The sequence below is a fragment of the Raphanus sativus genome, chromosome 8 (assembly GCF_000801105.2).
Source record: "Raphanus sativus cultivar WK10039 chromosome 8, ASM80110v3, whole genome shotgun sequence".
Classification (NCBI taxonomy): Eukaryota; Viridiplantae; Streptophyta; class Magnoliopsida; order Brassicales; family Brassicaceae; genus Raphanus; species Raphanus sativus.
Window position 1 is genome coordinate 5009458 of NC_079518.1, and position 19292 is coordinate 5028749.

The 19292-nt window shown below is 36.0% G+C and overlaps 3 protein-coding genes across 3 annotated transcripts; 2 read left to right on the forward strand and 1 right to left on the reverse strand.

Moving 5' to 3' along the window:
* Nucleotides 1–81: 81 nt before the first annotated feature.
* LOC130499240 (protein ASPARTIC PROTEASE IN GUARD CELL 1-like) lies at nucleotides 82–1836 on the forward strand. Its single transcript, XM_056993298.1, has one exon. It carries the CDS (start codon nucleotides 272–274, stop codon nucleotides 1724–1726), a length of 1455 nt encoding a protein of 484 aa, XP_056849278.1. The 5' UTR covers nucleotides 82–271; the 3' UTR covers nucleotides 1727–1836.
* A 1140-nt stretch (nucleotides 1837–2976) lies between these two features.
* On the forward strand, nucleotides 2977–5783 carry LOC108818632 (uncharacterized). Its single transcript, XM_018591544.2, has 6 exons — nucleotides 2977–3359; nucleotides 3837–4481; nucleotides 4568–4795; nucleotides 4888–5004; nucleotides 5102–5335; nucleotides 5437–5783. The coding sequence occupies exons 1-6, from the start codon at nucleotides 3294–3296 to the stop codon at nucleotides 5614–5616; spliced, it is 1470 nt and encodes a 489-aa protein (XP_018447046.1). The 5' UTR covers nucleotides 2977–3293; the 3' UTR covers nucleotides 5617–5783.
* A 597-nt stretch (nucleotides 5784–6380) lies between these two features.
* On the reverse strand, nucleotides 6381–8113 carry LOC130498807 (uncharacterized). The gene is made up of 3 exons (XM_056992431.1): nucleotides 7143–8113; nucleotides 6951–7069; nucleotides 6381–6857 (listed from the first exon to the last, which is right to left on the reverse strand). The coding sequence occupies exons 1-3, from the start codon at nucleotides 8023–8025 to the stop codon at nucleotides 6381–6383; spliced, it is 1479 nt and encodes a 492-aa protein (XP_056848411.1). The 5' UTR covers nucleotides 8026–8113.
* Between the last annotated feature and the right edge of the window lie 11179 nt (nucleotides 8114–19292).

Below are 19292 nucleotides of genomic sequence, written 5' to 3' on the forward strand. Positions count from 1 at the left end.
TTCTAAGCAACATAGATATACTCATAAGCGGCACACTAACCGCATTGAGTTCATAAAACAAAGTTTAATTATCCTTCACACCTAAAGACGATGAATAAACCTCCTCCTCCCCTTAAACCCATTTATAAATTAAATCTTCTTGTTTCTTTGAAAAGATTCTTCAACTATAAATATCCTTGGAATCTACAAAACACCACCACAGTTCTCACTTTTGTCTTCTCCTTGACACTCCCTCTGTCTCAAGTCTTATCTAACGGTCGGAAACTAAAAAATGTGTTCTCACCGTTGCTTTCTTATACTCATCTTCTTCCTCGCTTCACATTCTTCCGTTACTTCAAGAATCTTGCCAAAGATCTCAGTCACTACTTCAACTACTCTCGATGTCGCCGACTCAATACTCAAAACGAAGTATACGTCGTCGTTTCGATTGAACAAGCAAGAAGAGCAGACTCAGTATCCTTCTTCCTCTTCACTTAGCTTGCAGCTTCACTCACGAGCTTCCGTCCGAGGAACCGAACACAAAGACTACAAGTCTCTCACACTAGCCAGACTCCACCGTGACTCAGCCCGAGTCAAATCCCTCACGGCTCGTTTAAACCTAGCCATCAACAGCACAGCCAAACCAGATCTCGAGCACACAATGCACACCACGGAGCAGGAAGAGATCGAAGCTCCTCTAATCTCCGGCACGACTCAAGGAAGCGGCGAGTACTTCACACGCGTGGGGATCGGAAACCCGGCGCGTGAGGTTTACATGGTGCTCGACACTGGAAGCGACGTTAACTGGCTACAGTGCGCCCCGTGCGCCGAGTGCTACCACCAGACCGAACCCATCTTCGACCCGGCGTCTTCCTCCTCTTACACCTCCCTCTCCTGCGGCTCCCCACAGTGCAAAGCCCTCCAAGTCTCCGAGTGCAGAAACGCCACGTGTCTCTACGAGGTCTCCTACGGCGACGGTTCTTTCACCGACGGCGAGTTCGCCACCGAGACGTTCACCATCGGTTCGTCTTCCGTCGACGGCGTCGCCGTCGGGTGCGGACACAGCAACCAAGGTCTCTTCGTCGGAGCCGCCGGTTTGCTCGGACTCGGCGGCGGTCTGCTCGCTCTCCCGTCGCAGCTCGACGCGGCGTCGTTCTCTTACTGCCTCGTGGACCGCGACTCGGACTCGTCCTCCACCGTCGAGTTCCGGTCGGAGATCCCTCCCGACGCCGTGGTGGCTCCGCTGCTGCGCAACCACCAGCTCGACACGTTCTACTACCTCGGACTCGCCGGGATAAGCGTCGGCGGCGAGATGCTCGAGATTCCGGCGTCGGCGTTCGAGATGGACGAGTCGGGAGGCGGAGGGGTGATCATCGACTCGGGAACCGCCGTGACTCGTCTCCAGACGGTGGTCTACGACTCGCTCAGAGACGCGTTCGCGAGAGGGACGACGGATTTGGAGAGAGCGGAGGCGGACGGCGTGGCGATGTTCGACACGTGTTACGATCTCTCGGGTAAGGCGACCATCGAGGTCCCGTCGGTGGCTTTTCATTTCCCCGGCGGGAACGTGCTGGCTTTGCCCGCGAAGAATTATATGATTCCGGTTGACTCGGTGGGGACTTTCTGTCTCGCCTTTGCGCCGACGGCGAGTTCGCTTGCGATTATCGGTAACGTGCAGCAGCAAGGGACACGTGTCGGTTTTGATCTGGCTAATTCTCTTATTGGATTCTCGACGAATAAATGCTAAGCATTTTTTAATACTATCTTAATTTGTTTTTGTTAATTCCCTTTAAAAAACCAATCTTCCACAATTACGAAATCTCTAATTTCCCGTAATCTAATTATTTATTTATCTCATCAAGTAGTCATATAATATAGTTTCCTAATCACGACGAAGCAATAATTGATTTAATTCGTATTGATTTGATTACGTATATATTGTGGATACTGTTTTCCAGCATTATCTAAAGACTACTAAAGTAAAGATGCTCACGTGTTTAATACTGGTGGAACAAATTTAAAACTGGGATACTTATTGGAAATGAAGGTACACTATGATTAGTGATTTTCTAAATCAATTAGTGTAGATAATTTGAGAAAGAGAAGAACATGGGACACAGAGAAGTGGCGTAGACATGATGCCACCACTTGCCATCACAACACAAATGAAGTGGCAAGCATTCGCGTCAATCATTTTGTCACTAAACAAAATCTTTTTCTACTTTTCCTACTTTTTTTTTTCTCATGTTAACCTTTAACTTTTCGCCTTTGTTCTTTCTTCCAATACAAACGCTCTTTTACTGTCACAGTTGCATGCTTGACATTAAACTTACTTCATTTAAGCGAAAAAAACAAGCAAAATAAACCTGACACTTAATTTTTTTCACCACCATAGGAAAACATTTCTTGGTAGTACTGAAATAATTAGGTGTACGATTGTTCGTATATTCAGTTTATGATTTTGACCTATCCATTACTTTCTTCTCAGTATCTGAATATTTATATTTCATATGTAGGCTACACATTAACTTTGAAGCGATTGGCCAGGTATGTGAAAATATAATTGACTCCCCTTCATTTAAAATTTGTAAAATGAATGTTTGGGGTAAAATCAGCATGGCCTACCTTTAAAATTTAACAAAAAAATCGATTCAATAGAACCAAATTTAAGTTCAGAATCGAATGAAGAGAATTGTATGTTGAGAGGAACTCACTTGAAATGATCCTTTTAAGAAAACTACTAACATACATCAGTTTTTTTTTTCTTGTTTTTCTCTTACAAACATAAACGTATTTCATAACTTCAAACACATGACTTTTTATATTAGTAGGTACTTGAATATATAGAAGAAAAAAAACATTTACAGTTGTAATCTAGAAACAGAAATAATAAAACAATTTAAAAGAAAAACAACTTTTTTTAGAAGGAAATAAAAGCGAATAGTTACGGCGAGTCCGAAAACGACCACTCTGGAAACTATTTCCGCTTCATTATCCAATGAAAAGAAACAAAACCAATAAACGAAGAAGAAGGAAGAAGTAGAAGAACCGCTGTTTCTCTCTCTCTAACCTGTCTGAAATAACTCACTCGCTGACAAAAACTTCATTTTCTCGCCGGAAACGTTCTCTTCACTCTGATCATTTATCAAATATATATCTTTCTTTGACTCACAAACCATTTTCTCAATCCTCTTTCCTTTTCTCTTTCTTTGACTATTCTCCCTGTTTTCTCTCTCTCATACTATTATTCAAAGATGCTCCCATGAAAGTTGATTCCAGTCAGTGAATCTTCTTCTTCTCCTACTTCTTTCGTCATGAGTGACTCCACCAATAGCGTCTCTCCTTCCTCCGATTACGCCTCCATCTCCTCCGGCGACCAGGTTCTCCCTTTTTTTTTTAATCACCCTTCCTTCAAAACTCGATCTAGATTTTATTTTTTCCCCTTTATGGGTTTTGCTCTCTACACTACTTCATTGCATAAAGTCTTTGTCTTTTTTTTTTATCCGAGTTAGATCTTGCCTGATATTCACCTATGGATTAATATTTGTTTCCCACATTTACCATTTACTTAGCTTTGGTTGTGTCTTAAAAATCACGGGTCAGTTGCAATTTTTTTTTTAATTATAAAAAAAAAAGAACTCTCTTTTCCGTGAGTTTGACCACTATAAAGTGTTTTGCATTGTCCTTGCTAATTAGATTCAGGGTCGTTGCTTTAGACCACATGTGAATCAATTCAAATATGTGACCAAAAGTTCTATGTAGTATTATAGCCTATTACACTGCGAAAAATTCTATAAATGTTTATAATACTTCTTACATGGCAAACAATGTTTTTTTCTTTTTTGATGATTTGATAGTCTCTTCAGAGGAGTAGTAGAAGAAGTGGAGATGGAAACCGAGCCATCGTCCGCGAGTCCCGTCACTGGCACGACGTCTTCTGGTCAGCCATCTTCGTGATCCACCTCATATGCTTAGGCTTCGTGCTCGCGGTCCTTGGACTCAACAGGTTTAGGATATCGGATAGGTTAAACATCGACAGATACACTCAAGGCTTCTTGGAGAATCACAAAGGCCTCACCGAGGACTACTGGCCACTCTACGCCGTCGCCGGTGGCATTGGTGTCTTCATCAGCTGGGTCTGGTCGTTGCTTCTCGGCTCTTACGCCAACGAGATGATGAAAGTCTCTGTCCACATCTTGACCACATACTTGGCTGTGGTCAGCGTGCTGTGTTTCTGGTGCAGACAGTTCTTTTGGGGCGGGGCGTTCGCTATCGGAGCTCTGCTGCAGTTCTTGTATGTTGTTTCGGTTATCGACAGGCTTCCCTTTACGATGCTGGTTCTGAGGAAAGCGCTGAAACTAGTTTGGGGACTTCCTAAGGTCATAATGGTGGCGCATGCTTTCACGGTCTTCATGCTTTTGTGGATGTCTCTCTGGTCTTTTGGAGCTTCTGGTGTTGTGGCTTCTAGCATGGGCGATGAAGGACGATGGTGGCTTCTTGTGGTGAGCTGGCAAGTTTTTGCATTTTTTCATTACATGGCTTCTGTGTTCTGCATACTAGTGTCTGAAAGTAACATGTGTATATGCAGGTTCTTTCGGTAAGCTTGTTCTGGACAGGGGCTGTGCTGTGTAACACTGTCCATGTTATAGTTTCTGGGATGGTGTTTCATGTTCTCTTCCATCAAGAAGAGTCATCGTCCTCCTCGTTGCCTCCCAGCACTTTGATAGAGTCACTTAGGTACGCTGTGACAACGTCTTTTGGGAGCATATGTTACGGTTCGCTCTTCACTGCTGCTATTAGAACACTTCGCTGGGAGGTATTATAGTTCTTTCTCCAGATTCTTTTTTTTTGCTGTGCCATTTAAAAGACTTCTTATAGTTCATTGAGACAACTTTGTGTATACGTCAGATAAGGGGAGTCCGGTCCAAGATTTGTGGAAACGAATGTCTACTTTGCTGTGTTGATTTCCTGTTTCATCTAGTTGAAACTCTAGTTCGGTTTTTCAACAAGTATGCCTATGTTCAGGTAAAGCTAATAATCGTGTCACACTCTTATGAGCGCCAAATGGATAATCAAAATGATTAAAAAATTAAAAATTCGGTTGAATTTTTTTTTTTAATAGATTGCAGTGTATGGAAAAGGGTTTAACAGATCAGCAAGAGACGCGTGGGAACTTTTTCAATCAACAGGTGTAGAGGCACTTGTTGCATATGACTGTTCTGGTGCTGTGCTTTTGATGGGAACCATATTTGGAGGACTCATCACAGGCTCTTGCATTGGTATATGGGCTTGGATCAAATACAGTGACAGAGTTATCATGGTTGGTTCTACAGCTATGTTGATGGGAATGGTCCTTGTAAGTTTTTTTTTTTACCTTTTTGTGCACTCTTCCAAAACATTACACATGAATCAAATTGTTTAATCTGTTAATTTGGTACAATGTGTTTTTTTTTTCAGGTGGGACTAGGAATGGTTGTAGTGGAGAGTGCGGTGACATCGATATACATATGTTTTGCTGAAGATCCTTCGTTGATTCAGAGATGGGATGCTGATTTCTACAATGAGATGTCTGAGATGCTTCACCGTCGTCTTCAGCATCGTAGTGCAAGAGCCCGTGAAGTTTTGACGACCGCTTGATCAAGCCCATGTCTCTTGGATAACAGGAGCTCTATAACTGTAGATTATTATATGCAATTAGGGGTGTTAAAATCGGGGATAAATCTATTTTTGTTATGCTTTTCCTTTTGTCAAATCATGGATAGAAGTTGTGGACAATTTGTTTTATCAAAATGTATCTAATCTAATCTTCCGAAGTAAAAAAAAAGAACTAGCCACAAGACCAAACAGCCACAAGCATCTGACTCCATCAATCTACTTTTTCTAAACCATTGGAGTTGAATGTGACCATGTGGTGGACATCATCACTGCAGACATGGTCAACTTGACCCATAAATCTGGTATACAGTTATGGATATAAGAAACGATGGTTATAGTAACTATGAAATATCCAAACACTTTTAGTGAATTATGCAGCAAAGTAGTCACTGCTCTTTTTCTTGTGCAACTCCTTAATTTAGTACTATATGGTCTCTCGCTTGGTTTGAAAAAGCGTGTGGCGAGACGAAGCGAGGAGGTGGGAGCTTAGCGCTGACCGCCATGGCGCCTCAAAGCGAGCGCTTTGCCTACCTGCAACAGACAAGGTAACCTACAAAACACTTATACAATATGTATTACGTAAAGCTTAAGAAAGACAAGTAAAAAATAAAAAAACCAACTTCATATAATAAAATTGAAAGGTTCAAATAGCAAAACACTGAAAATACTAAATGCAAACACCAAATTCAAAAGCAACTAAAACACCAAAGTAAAAGCAAATAAAAATACCAATCTGAGTAGAATCTCTACTCAGATTCAGAACCACTCTCCTCGTACTCCAATTCCAAATCCTTCCAGAAGCTAGCATCTTTTTCTAACTCCCCTTCAACGTCATCATCTTCATCAACCAACTCCAAATGAGAAAATGATGGACCATAGCGTTTGCTCTGAGTTGAAGGAGTAGCTTTTCCTTTCCCTTTGTTGTCCTTAGCAGGTTTTGCTCCCCTAGTAGTGTAGCTAGGTTCTTCAGCTCCTACTGCTTCGCTCACCACACTCCATGTCAAGTCTTCATCATCATGGACAAAATCATCATCTTCATCATTGGATGAGTTCCCATCCATCTTCCCCATTAGCCATTCATTGCTATCATCTATCTCATCCAACAGAATTGGATCCTTGGCATCATTTCTTCTCATCCTACGCTGCAAAGCACGATTGTATTTGACAAACACCATGTCATTCAATCGGCCTTGAGCTAGTCGGTTCCTTCTCTTGGTATGCAGCTGAGTTTTATCAAATATTAGAGTATCAATCACGTCATATATAGATATAGTTCATGTAAAACAGTGTAAATATAAAGATTGTGAAAAACTTACAAGTTGAAAGACTCCCCAGTTTCTTTCACAACCTGTTGCACTGCATGTAAGACTTAGCACCTTGACTGCAAAGTCTCTGAGATTTGGAGCTGATGATCCGTATGTTGACCACCAGTCAGCTGCAAAAAAATAAAAAATAAAAATAAGTTTAAGAATACATCGCAGTGCAGTGCTTAAAACAACTCTACGTACCTGGTGATTTCATCTCCCTTTGCCTAATAGCCATGGGAAGACCAAAGAGGCCACTTGCATTCTTAAAGACTTCAAGCTCCACCATGATCTTGTCTTGAACAGCAGGCTCTCGAACCAGCCTTGTGATGCAGTTATACAAGCCAGTCTCCACTTCCTCACAACAAACATCAACCGTATGAGCATAATGAACAGCTGGATTGAGGAAATAACCTGCTGCATGAAGTGGTTGATGTAACTGGCAGTTCCAGCGATTGTCTATCATCTCAAAGACCTTCTCATACTTCTCTTTCTTCCATTTGAAACTCTTAGCAATAGTTTCCTTTGCCCTATCCATTGCAGCATAGATATACCCCATTGCTGGCTTCTTCTCACCATCAACCATCCGGAGGACCTTCACCAAGGGACAAGTTAGCTTAAGAGCATAAGCTACGTTCCTCCAGAAGCCCTCTTGAAGGATATACTGCTTCATCTTTCTTGCTCCTGCTTCTTTAGGCCACTTCGACTTGTTCCACTCCTCTGAGGTCACCATCTTCTTCAAATTGGCTTGTTGAAGGTGAAATTGACTCATTGTGATGAAGGAAGTTGCAAAACGAGTTACAGCAGGCCTATGCAAGTTCCTCTGGTTCGTGAACCTTCTCATCATATTGACCAGAGGAACACGGCAGTAGATGTATGCATTGACAAACATACACTTCTTCATAGCATCCTTAACAGCTTGCACCTTTCCGATGTCCTCCAGCATCAGATCAAGACAATGGGCAGCACAAGGAGTCCAGAACAGATGTGGGCGTTTAGCTTCAAGCAGCTTCCCAGCCTTCACGTAGTTGGAAGCATTGTCAGTCACAACCTGAACGACATTCATCTCTCCAACTTCCTCAACCATATCATCCAGAAGCTTGAACAGCAATGTTGCGTCTTTCACAACTTCAGACACCTCTTTAGACCTGATGAACACAGAACCCTTCGGTGAGTTAACCAGAAAGTTCACGATGTCCTTCTGCACCACAGAATCACGCCATCCATCAGACATGATGGATCATCCTTTCACTGCCCACTCCTCTCTGTGACCAACTAGCTGAGCATCAACGTTTGCTACTTCGTTCTGAAGTAAATTGAACCGGAGCTCGTACATTGAAGGAGGCTTTAGTCCCATACCATACTGCCCAATCAACTCAGTCATCTCCTTGAAACTGTCGTGTGTAGCAGCATTAAAAGGAATGCCAGCATCATAAAACCACCTTGCTATGCCTCCACAAACTTTCTCTCTTAGCTCCTTGTCACAAACTCCCAAGACTCCCTTCAAATCCTTTCTGCCTTTCAAGACGTCTGGAGGCAGAGACGTCACAAACTTATCCAGAGGTCCACGGTTCTTCCTCTTGATACCGCTGCGTTTTGGCTGATCAGCATCCACGTCCTCCACATCTTCTTCACGCACAGCAGGTTGAAACTGCATAGCTAGAGCTGCTCTTTCTTCAGCTTTTTTCACCATGTAGTTCTGCAGCTCAGCTCTAACATGTTCTGGACAGATTGGACACTTCTTTGCATTCTTATGCCCTCCAACAAGATGTTGCTTCAAGCGTGAAATGCCAGCAGTTAGCACCTTGTAACAGAAAATACACTTCCAATGGTTGACGTTGTTGTTGACCATGGTCCCGTATTTCCTTCCCGGATCCACTTGTTGGCCTCCTCCTTGAGACCCTCCTGCTTGAGATGTTCCAGCTCCAGCGTCAGACATGATCACCTACAACATGATCACCTACAACATGAGTCTATGTATAAAAAATACATGATCACAAACATTTATTATAGAAAAAAAGCTACAAACTTAAGAAGAAGAAACTATGATCTAAACAAAGATTGAGAAGAAGCGTAAAGAAGATAAATCTAATCAACTAAGAACCTTGCAAACGATAAGAGAAGCTACTGCCGTAAGTTTAAGAGAAGAGAAGCTAATGATTTTACTTAAGGTTTGTAGGTTTATTTATATAAGAGAAGAAGTAGTAGGGTTAGTGGGATTGTATCCTACGTTAGTGGGATTGTGGATACCTTCTCTGCACGTCTAGAATATATTCTTTCTAAACTCACTACAAGAAAACATATCAATTACAAGGGTCATATTCCTTGTTAATTCGTTGTAATAGGAAGCTTACAACGAATTAACAAGGAATAGCGTTTCGTTGTAAAACGCCCGTCGTAACGGAAGATTCGGTGTAACTTCCTTGTAACAATTACGACGAAATAAATTCGTCGTAAAGGTGAAGAGAAGATTTCGTTGTAATTTCATAGTTACCCTTCGTCGTAAAAGACTAGTACAGTTTCCTTGTAAAGTCGTCTTTAAGTGCTTGTACATTTTACAACGAATTTACAAGTCCTTCTATGTTAAGTCCTTGTAATCTTTACGAGGAATTTACAAGTATTTTCTTGTAAATTCCTTGTACAGTTTACGAGGATTTTACAAGTATTTCCTTGTAAACTCCTTGTAACTATTACAAATCATTGAGGTATTATTATAATGTTATAAAATATTCAAAATTCTAAATATTTAAATTATAAAATGAAATACTGGAAATTTAATTACTTTAAAGAAATTATATAAATGTCATAAAGTAATATTCAAATTTATAATGGAAACAAAAAAATTTGAAAAAACAAATAAAAAAACTAAGGTAGGAGACCGTCGAAGTAATTGTTGGGGACGTTCTTTCCCGGAGAATCTCGTACTTCATCCACGGGTTCCGTGTGGAAGAGTAGGACGAGGTCTCCCCCTTGCGACTTTGTTGACAAAGCTTGTTTCCACCGTCCATCCCTTCTTTTTAGGAGCAATCTTGAAAAAAGAATCATAGTAATTTAATTAATTATATAAAAATGATTAGAAAATAAAATATACTTTAATTTAAAAAAAAATTAATCAGTAGTTTAAATACCACAACCTAATATTTTATATATAATTTTGTTACCTAAATTTACCACATAAACTAACCACCAAAACTAATTACCTAAATTAATCACCTACTAATTACCTAAACTAACCACCTAAACTAACCACCTAAACTAATTACCTAAAACCTAAACTAATATTTTAAAAAGAAACATACCTTGAGAGGTGTAAGGGAGGAGTGGTTTGAGAGGAATGAAGGAGGCATTCCTCATTCATGTTTCGAGTTATATATAGAAACACCATTCCTCTTAAAGTCATCGTAATTTTACGAGGAATCTACCAGGCCCGCGTTTTTAGAGTTACAACGAATTTACAAGGAAACATTACAACGAATTTACAAGGAATTATTTACAACGAATTTACAAGAAAAGCATTACAACGAATTTACAAGGACAGCGTATTACGAGGAATCTACCAGGCCCGTGTTTTCAGTTACGACGAATTTACTAGGACTATATATGAAATCCCGAAAATCAAATCCCTAAACCCCAAAATCAGTTATCTATATAACACTACCCTTTTACCCCATCATCCCTTTTATCCAATTTTCCCTTAAACCATAAAATCCAGTTAAATCCTTAAAACCCAAAGCATAAGTATTATAATCAGACAACATAGAAATGTATTAAGTTTTAAACTGACTTATATACTAATTAAAAACTGATTTATATACAACGAATTTACAAGGAAAGTATTACAACGGATTTACAAGGAAAGAATTACAACGAATTTACCATGTCCGCGTTTTTAGTTACAACGAATTTACAAGGAAGGATTGCAACGAATTTACAAGGAAACTTTTACAACGAGTTTACAAGGAATGTATTACAACGAATTTACAAGGACAGCGTATTACGAGGAATCTACCAGGCCCGTGTTTTCAGTTACGACGAATTTACTAGGACTTTATATGAAATCCCGAAAATCAAATACCTAAACCCCAAAATCAGTTGTCTATATAACACTACCCTTTTACCCCATCATCCCTTTTATCCAATTTTCCCTTAAACCATAAAATCAAATTAAATCCTTAAAACCCAAAGCAAGTATTATAATCAGACAACATAGAAATGCATTAAGTTTTAAACTGACTTATATACTAATTAAAAACTGATTAATATACAACGAATTTACAAGGAAAGTATTACAACGAATTTACAAGGAAAGAATTACAACGAATTTACCATGTCCGCGTTTTTAGTTACAACGAATTTACAAGGAAGGATTGCAACGAATTTACAAGGAAACTTTTACAACGAATTTACAAGGAATTTATTACAACGAATTTACAAGGACACATGTATTACGAGGAATCTACCAGTCCCGTGTTCTCCATTACGACGAATTTACTAGGACTATATCTGAATCCCTGAAAATCAAATCCCTAAACCCCAAAGTCTATTACCTATAACATTATATCCTTTTTACCACATCTTCCTCTTTATCCAATTTTTTCTAAAATCCTAAACTCCAATTTAATCCTTAAAATCCAATGAATAGTTATTATAACCAAACAACATACACATGCATTAAGTCTTAAACTGATTTATATATTTAAAACACATATTACATCATTCTAAATCATTCGAGATTTTATCAATATCAACAAAATATTGATCATCATTGTTTGCATTGAGCTCGTCTTCACCTTCTTATTTATCATATCGTCGGAAATATTTTCATATTGACGGTTATCCGGATCAATAAGAGAGATGTCATCAGTTTGTTGTTCAAATACTTCGACTTCAATGATACAAGCTTCTTCTTGAAAATGTGATTCCAACAATTATTCTTCAATGAGATGTAATTTTAATAGCAATTAATCAAACTATTCTAGAATCTCTAAACCGAGGGAATGGAATGAAGTTAACTTGCTCGGTTTGAGAATCCTTACAACGAAATCAGTTTTATAACATACATTTAAAACACGTTTTCACCAAAAAGATAATGTTAACATGTTTCGTCGTAAAAGCCTTGTAAAGTTACAAGGATTTTACAACGAATTTTCTCTTTCCTCATAAAATAGATGTAAATTTACATGTAAATTACGACGAAGTTTTTTCCTTGTAACTTTACTAGGACTTTACAACGAAAGTCAGTTTCATCCTAAATTCCTAGTAATTTACTCGTAAATTTACGAGGAATATAATTCCTTGTAATATTTCCTTGTTATAGGCATGTTTTCTTGTAGTGACTGTTTTAGTTAATTGTACAATTTTGAATAAAAATGCCATTTTTTGTGTAGGTGCAACAAATCGCCGCTTTTACCGCTTTTGCAAAATATCAAAATCGAGGAAAAGCGAGATAAAGCGAGCGTTTTACGTACCTCGACTGGTTATGGGTTCCCTTGGCGATGAGGTCCTCGCTTTGTGTCGCTTAGCGCCATGGCGCCAAAAGCGCTCGCTTTTTTAAACCAAGGTCTCTCGCCTAACCATAAAATGTAATAATCTATCTACCAAGCAACGAGTTGGGAAAGACTGTTCTTGCCTAAGAGCATCCACAATGGAGACTCTTAAGGAATCCTTAGCAAGGTAAGGGGCCCACTTTTTTATGAGTTTGTGCCATGTTGAGTCCTTAAAATCCTTTCTTAAGGATTGATCTCTTCACTGTTCACGGGCCCTACTGCGTATGTGGCGAACCGTGAATGGTCATTTTTTTTTTTTTTAAATCTGAGATATCTTTATCAAATCTGAAATGCCCCTTTTGTTAAGGACTCCTATAAATCTCACTGTTGTGGATGCTCTAAAACTAATAGTCAAATTCGTATCATTTCTATCTAGCTATTGAGAGTAGAGTAAAGTCAAGTGCTTAGAAAATCATGGAAAACCTAAAGCGAAACAAAACATTATTTTAACCTCAAGAAACTAAAGAACCTCACCAAAACTAACATCAAAATTCAAATACAACATATGTTAGCCTTAATGAGATAATACACATGATGTTCAAATTCAACTGGAACAAATGTTTAACCTCAAATAATCTAAAAAGAACTGAAGAGATAAAGGATATAACATATTTTAACCTGCTATCTCAGGATCAAATTCTCCGATGACACAGATGGAGATTTGACTATTCTCTTGTGACCCCTTCCTAAATTGATTTTATTTGATATTTAAATTTAAATAGAAAACAAGGGTAAAAGACTAACAGACCTAGGGATATAAACTTATTTACTTATCCTTGCCATTATCATCCTACCCGGATTTTTACCCGAATCTCAACCCAAAACCCTACACATCTTAAACCTAAATCCCCAAATAAAAAAAAATAATTCTTCCACTTTCTTTCACTCTTTCAATATTTTCTCTTCGCTCATTCATTAGATATCTCTCTCACTTTTTAACATAATGAATTCTCACATAGTCTTCAATTATGAATCTCCTCTATACAAAAATGTCCCGGAGATGATAAGTAAGAAGAAAATACAGTTTCCACCACTGAAGAAGAGGAAGAACACATAACCAACTTTGTTGTTTTTGTTCTTAAACCAGATTTTTATTCATGTTTTCTTATTTTTATTCCAAATCGATCAATCCATTATTATTTTTAATCTATAACTTCTTATATGAAATCGAATTACATCTTCATTATGAAAAATTCGCGACAAAGAAGAACACAGAGTATTACTAATATAACTAGTACAACTAAAATTAGTACAACTAGTATAACTCCAACTAGTACGACTAGTACAACTCAATCTAGTGGAACTGGTACAACTTGTATAACTAAATTGAGTATAACCAGTATAATTAGTACAACTAGAATGCATATAACTATTACAGATTTGCAATTAATATGGTAATTTGTTTTTTGTTTTTAGCATATTAATATGCTAGAAAAGATGATGATATAAAAGAAATGAAATATGTAGGTCTAATATTTCGCTTGCATGTGTCAAAATACATGAATAATCCATTTCCCACGATATTTGATTTGAATAATGATTTGTTACAAGTTTTACTAGTTATACTAGTTGTACTATCTTCGGAAAAAAAACATCTTCATATTTTTGCTCCTGAAGCTAAAGAAAGTAGCTGCGGAACTAGAAAAATCTGTAGTAAAAATACATTTGGAAGAATATACTACAAAAGAAAATGTAAAAATCACCATGAGTTCAAAAAGATGCATAAACATTCATGTTGAGTGTTTGGACTGTGACAATAATAATCCAAATGGTACAACTTGTTTAGATACAGTAATAGTATTTCTAGTTGAATTGTACCAACACTAGCATTGTGTTGTTTTCACATTGGGTGGTAATCTTTTTTTCTCAATGTTCGCTTATATATATATACATTGAATATTATTCCAGAATAATGTGACTAACAAGTAAACAAATCTTAACATATAAGTTATATCATGTAAACGTTTGATGTTGTGTAAGTTATATCATGTAAAATATTTTTCAGTAATGATGCTAGAAAAGAGAATGATGAATAGAAAATGATACATGTTATTATAATCTTCTTTTGCATGCATGTACCAAAATACATGAATATTTTGTTTTATATAATATTTTTTTGGAGAATCTATATTATTAAAAGAGAAGGAGTCTTAAAAAATCTATTTATAAAGGTTGTTAGACCCATTGACTTAATATGTCTTACTATATATATTTATATACTATTTTTTTATTTACCTTATTGTCCCTTAATATTTGCTAAGCCACCCAACGTGTAGTGATCTCAGGCTGTTATGCGTTTGTTTGACATCCTTTTCTGGGAAATCAAGGTTCATCAGACACGATAAAGTGTTGTTATATTCATGCGGAAAGAGAAGAAACGGGAATACATGTGTGTAGTTTTAGTTAATGATACTTATATTTCCGTATTTGATTCCAAATAACTTTTTATTCTTATGTTTTGCAAATTAGCAAAACCATCTCAGATTATCATAACACTTTTGATTAACAAAAATATATTTGCATAAATAGCAATGAATGATGGTGATGATGATATATATGTTTTTCTATGGGATGTTAATGTTATCAATAGCAATATACCTTCACCAAGAGAATAAAAGATGATGCACATGGCATCACAAGTACAAAAAATACATAAGCATTATGTTTTATGTTTGGACTACAACAATAATAGTACAACTGGTTTGACTACGGTAGTAGTATTATTAATTTTGTACTGGCAACACTTAATTTGTGTTGTTTTAGCATACCAATGATTTTATATATGATTTTCTATAGGCCTTACACATACTTGGAAAATATTTTTAATGTTATAAATAGAAATACACTTCCATCAAAAAAATGAAAGCCTAAAAGACACAAAATTAAGAGAAAAGTAGTTTCATATGATCAGTATAAATAGTACAACTCATGTAACTACGAGAAGAATATGTAATATTGGTTTAACTGGTACAACGATGTTCTTGTAATAACACATAGTTGTACCAACTTTTGAGTTGTACAAGTTTGTACATAGTTGTATTTTGGCAGTCAAATTAAAAAAGTTAGTTGTACCACATAAAAAATAAATATAACCCAGTTTTATTACTTCTATATGTTTATCCATTTGATATCACATATAATTGAATCATTAATTTCTTTAAAATGCATTCGGTGTATGTTTTTCAAAAATATAGTGGACAAACAAATAAACAAACCTTTAAAGTATAAGGTAAAACATGAATACTTATGAGATAGTGTAATAATTTTCAAAAAAACAATTTTTTAAAAATTACAATAGTTAGGAGAGACCACTATAAACAAACTAATTTGGTCAGTTGATTGTTTTCTTCATATGAAAAATCAAATGTAATTTTAAAATTTTTACAATGAAGAAGTTTTACCAGTAGTACCAGTATTACATGTTTGATACCAATGAAACCAGTATTACATGTATATTATATGAGTTATATGTCTAGTTATATGAGTTGTACTTTTTGTACCATCTTCTATAACCCACTCCTTTAGCAATTTCATGATTTTACTTATTATGCAGTTAGTTTTAGGTTATTTTAATCTTTCTAAATTGTATTTAGGTGTATATATTGTATTTATTTGTCTATTTGTAGAGCTAATAAAGGTTAAAGTGCGTAATTGAAAAGTTCAAGCTGAAATCAGAAAAAAATCTGGTCAGTTAGAAAGTTTGGGATCAAAATGAAGAGAAACAAAAAATCTGAGGACCAAAACACACAAATAGTGAAAAGTTGCTTCTCCCATCAGATTCAATCAATCGTTCATCCATGGTTGATTGAGATTTTCTCAATTCATCGTCATCCATGGTTGACTGAAATCAAAGCTTGGCGGAGTCGGCGGTGAGGGTCTAAGATCACGGCGATGATGGCGACTTGGTGGAGTCGACAAATGTTGCCTACGAGTTATCGAACACAATTTTGATTGGAGGTTGGAGCAATAAACCATCATGCGTTTGAAGTTTGAAGAGGAGAAGATGGTCACGACTTAGAGAGAGTACTGGATACACCGCATGCTGTCGTTGAAGTTGAAGATCGGAGACGTCGCGTGCTACCGGAGGAGATACGACGTCAATGTTGAAGAAGACCAATTTCTTTTTCTGTTTTTTGTTTGTTTTTTTAAATTAATTACTGGAAATAAAAAATAAAAACAAAAAGAACAAATTCATTAAGGGTGAATTAGATATTTCATATAAAGTGTGTCATGTAGAATAATGTGGGTTACCATAGAATAAGCTATAAGGGTTATGTCTTATATAAGAATAATGTCCGCTATCTCATTGATAGTTTACTAGCTAGAGTGGTATTATTCGATGAACATTGTTTACAAAACAGAAAGTTTAGTTTCTATTTGTAAAAAGTAAGTATCCATAATTACGCATGAACTTGCTTGTGGAATCAACTCTTTTTCTTTCTTTTGTATCTAAGGTGAACGATTTACCCATATGTTATAGGAATCTATTGCGGTGTTTAAGTTAAACTATAATGTGCAGCGGTGGACTGATGCTTTCCAACTAAGGATGTATGATGTAAGAAGGAGCACATCATTTTTTTTAATTTATATAAAACTCAAAGAAATTACTGAAAATGTGGTTGTATTTTTCTTTCAGTTTTAAAATATATTTTTAGTTTTTTTTTTTCAGTTTTGAATGTATAGTGACAAACTTCACAATTTGTAAACACATGTTTCTTTGGACCTATGTTGGTAAGGGAATTGTGTTTTTTTTTGTATTTTATTCATGGAGTGATCTTTCCCTTTAAGCTCTAATTATCTTAGGCATGGATGCATTATGCAATTAGGATTGTTAAAAGAGAGTTGGCATGTGTTGGTAAATCTATTTTGTCAAATAGTTCATGCTTTTATTTTGTCAAACCATGAATAGAAGTTGCTCACAACAATGATCTAATTGAAAGTGAAATTTTGTATTCAACAAAAACATCAGATAACCATTGTTGTAATATTCTTTTTGACAAATGGGTGAATTAATTAATAAAAGTATTATCGGTTAAAATCTGGTTTAGAATCTTCTTTCTTATTACTGGTTCAACATTTATTATTCATAACATAGGTTTTTTATTTGCCAATTGTTCAACTATATATTTTTTAATCATGTTCGTGTTCATTCTCAGTACATTTTCTCTTATACACCCTCATCATGAGGTCATTAAAAAGCAAAGTAGGTTTTTTTACTCATAGATTTATTTTTTATTTTCCTCTTCCATCCCTACTTTGCAAAAAAAGAATTCTGTTAGATGAGGTCTTAAAACCCATGATTACATAATAAAACCTAAAAAAATATAGTATCAGAAACAACCGTTTTCAATTCAGATGACATCGTTCCACCGTCGTTCTCAAATAAAAAAAAACATATATCATTTGCGATTTAGAAAATCATAGATTAAAGCTATGCACATATAGACAGTACAATTATAAGATTGTAAATCCGATTTTAGAAGAAAAAATTCATACACATGACCTTATATACATCAATTATCATTATTTTGTGTTAACAATACTGATTTCTTTTTTTATATTGATGAAATGTCAAATTCTTTATAAAATCGTGTATTACCATTTATTACTCATAAAAAAATATTTGGTAAAAACAGTTTTAAGTCTAAAATATCTTCTTATATACAGAATCTACATCTTTGTTTATATAGTTATGTAGTCTACTAAACATTAAATAGAGTATTGTTTTATGTATCAACAACGGAATATATGAATTCATCAACAATTGAGAAATTAATGTGAAATGCTAGTATGTATAGTTTGGGTATGAGTAAATCAGTTATGTCTCACATGTTATCGTAACATATATTTGTTGATATTATTTCATTTTTATCATATTTTCCTTTTGGCTCACGAAAACTATTATAAGAAGGACGTGAAACGAATTGAATAAACTAAGGTAGAAAAATAAATATAGATTCTAGAAGCAATTCTTGGAAGTCTAAGTGATTTTTGTCATGAATTTATGATATCAATATGGTTTAATTAACTCTTGGTTCAATCATTTAAATTTTTATTTCTGATTTTGTTATCTTTATTGTTCACTATCTGTAATGTTTTTACCTATGTGGGACTGAATCTATCAAAAACACAATATTATCACAATCATCATCTTCCACCAATTCTCAATCTTTCGGATCTTTTACCTTCTAGACACCAATTACCTGGATATATCATGCAATTAAGGTGGTTAAAAGCGGGCTAACCCATCCTGGTAAATCTAGATTATCCAATGATTCATGCTTTTCTTCTGCTAAATTGTGGATAAAAGTTGTGGACGAATTGTTTGATCAAAATGTATTCAGTCTAATCTATACATTTTGCCTTTTAAGTAAAAAACAAATTAAAGTTTGGAGTCATCTAAAAGGAGAAAAAAGCAGAACTAGCCAGAAGACCAGTCAGCCATAAACTATTGAAGTTGAATTTGATTGTGGTGAAGGGAACTCTTAAGGTAATTACCACAGTATTATCAACAGATTGTAATTCAGGGATTGTTGTTATACAGATCAAATGCGGAAAGTAGTATACTATGTGTGCTTAAAGCCCTCTGTACTCCAACAATATCAAGTAAACCTCAAAAGTGGTGGAACTATTTAGATGCAAGATGGTCTAGGTGTAGTAATCGTCTAAATACAATTAAGGACTTTCAGTTGTAATTCTAGTTTCAATATCATGAGAAATTGCCAAAAATTCCCCCAATATCTTTTGGCATTAGTGTAAACTAAGAAGATGGAAATATTGGAAACACAGCTTTGAACACAAGAAAACG

Coding starts and splice junctions, on each gene's coding strand:
- LOC130499240 (XM_056993298.1), top strand. CDS start 272: ATGTGTTCTCACCGTTGCTTTCTTATACTCATCTTCTTCCTCGCTTCA.
- LOC108818632 (XM_018591544.2), top strand. CDS start 3,294: ATGAGTGACTCCACCAATAGCGTCTCTCCTTCCTCCGATTACGCCTCC. Junction 3,360..3,836: donor CCATCTCCTCCGGCGACCAG/GTTCTCCCTTTT, acceptor ATGATTTGATAG/TCTCTTCAGAGGAGTAGTAG. Junction 4,796..4,887: donor TTAGAACACTTCGCTGGGAG/GTATTATAGTTC, acceptor TGTATACGTCAG/ATAAGGGGAGTCCGGTCCAA.
- LOC130498807 (XM_056992431.1), bottom strand. CDS start 8,025: ATGGTTGAGGAAGTTGGAGAGATGAATGTCGTTCAGGTTGTGACTGAC. Junction 7,070..7,142: donor AAGGGAGATGAAATCACCAG/GTACGTAGAGTT, acceptor ATTTTTTTGCAG/CTGACTGGTGGTCAACATAC. Junction 6,858..6,950: donor ACTGGGGAGTCTTTCAACTT/GTAAGTTTTTCA, acceptor GATAAAACTCAG/CTGCATACCAAGAGAAGGAA.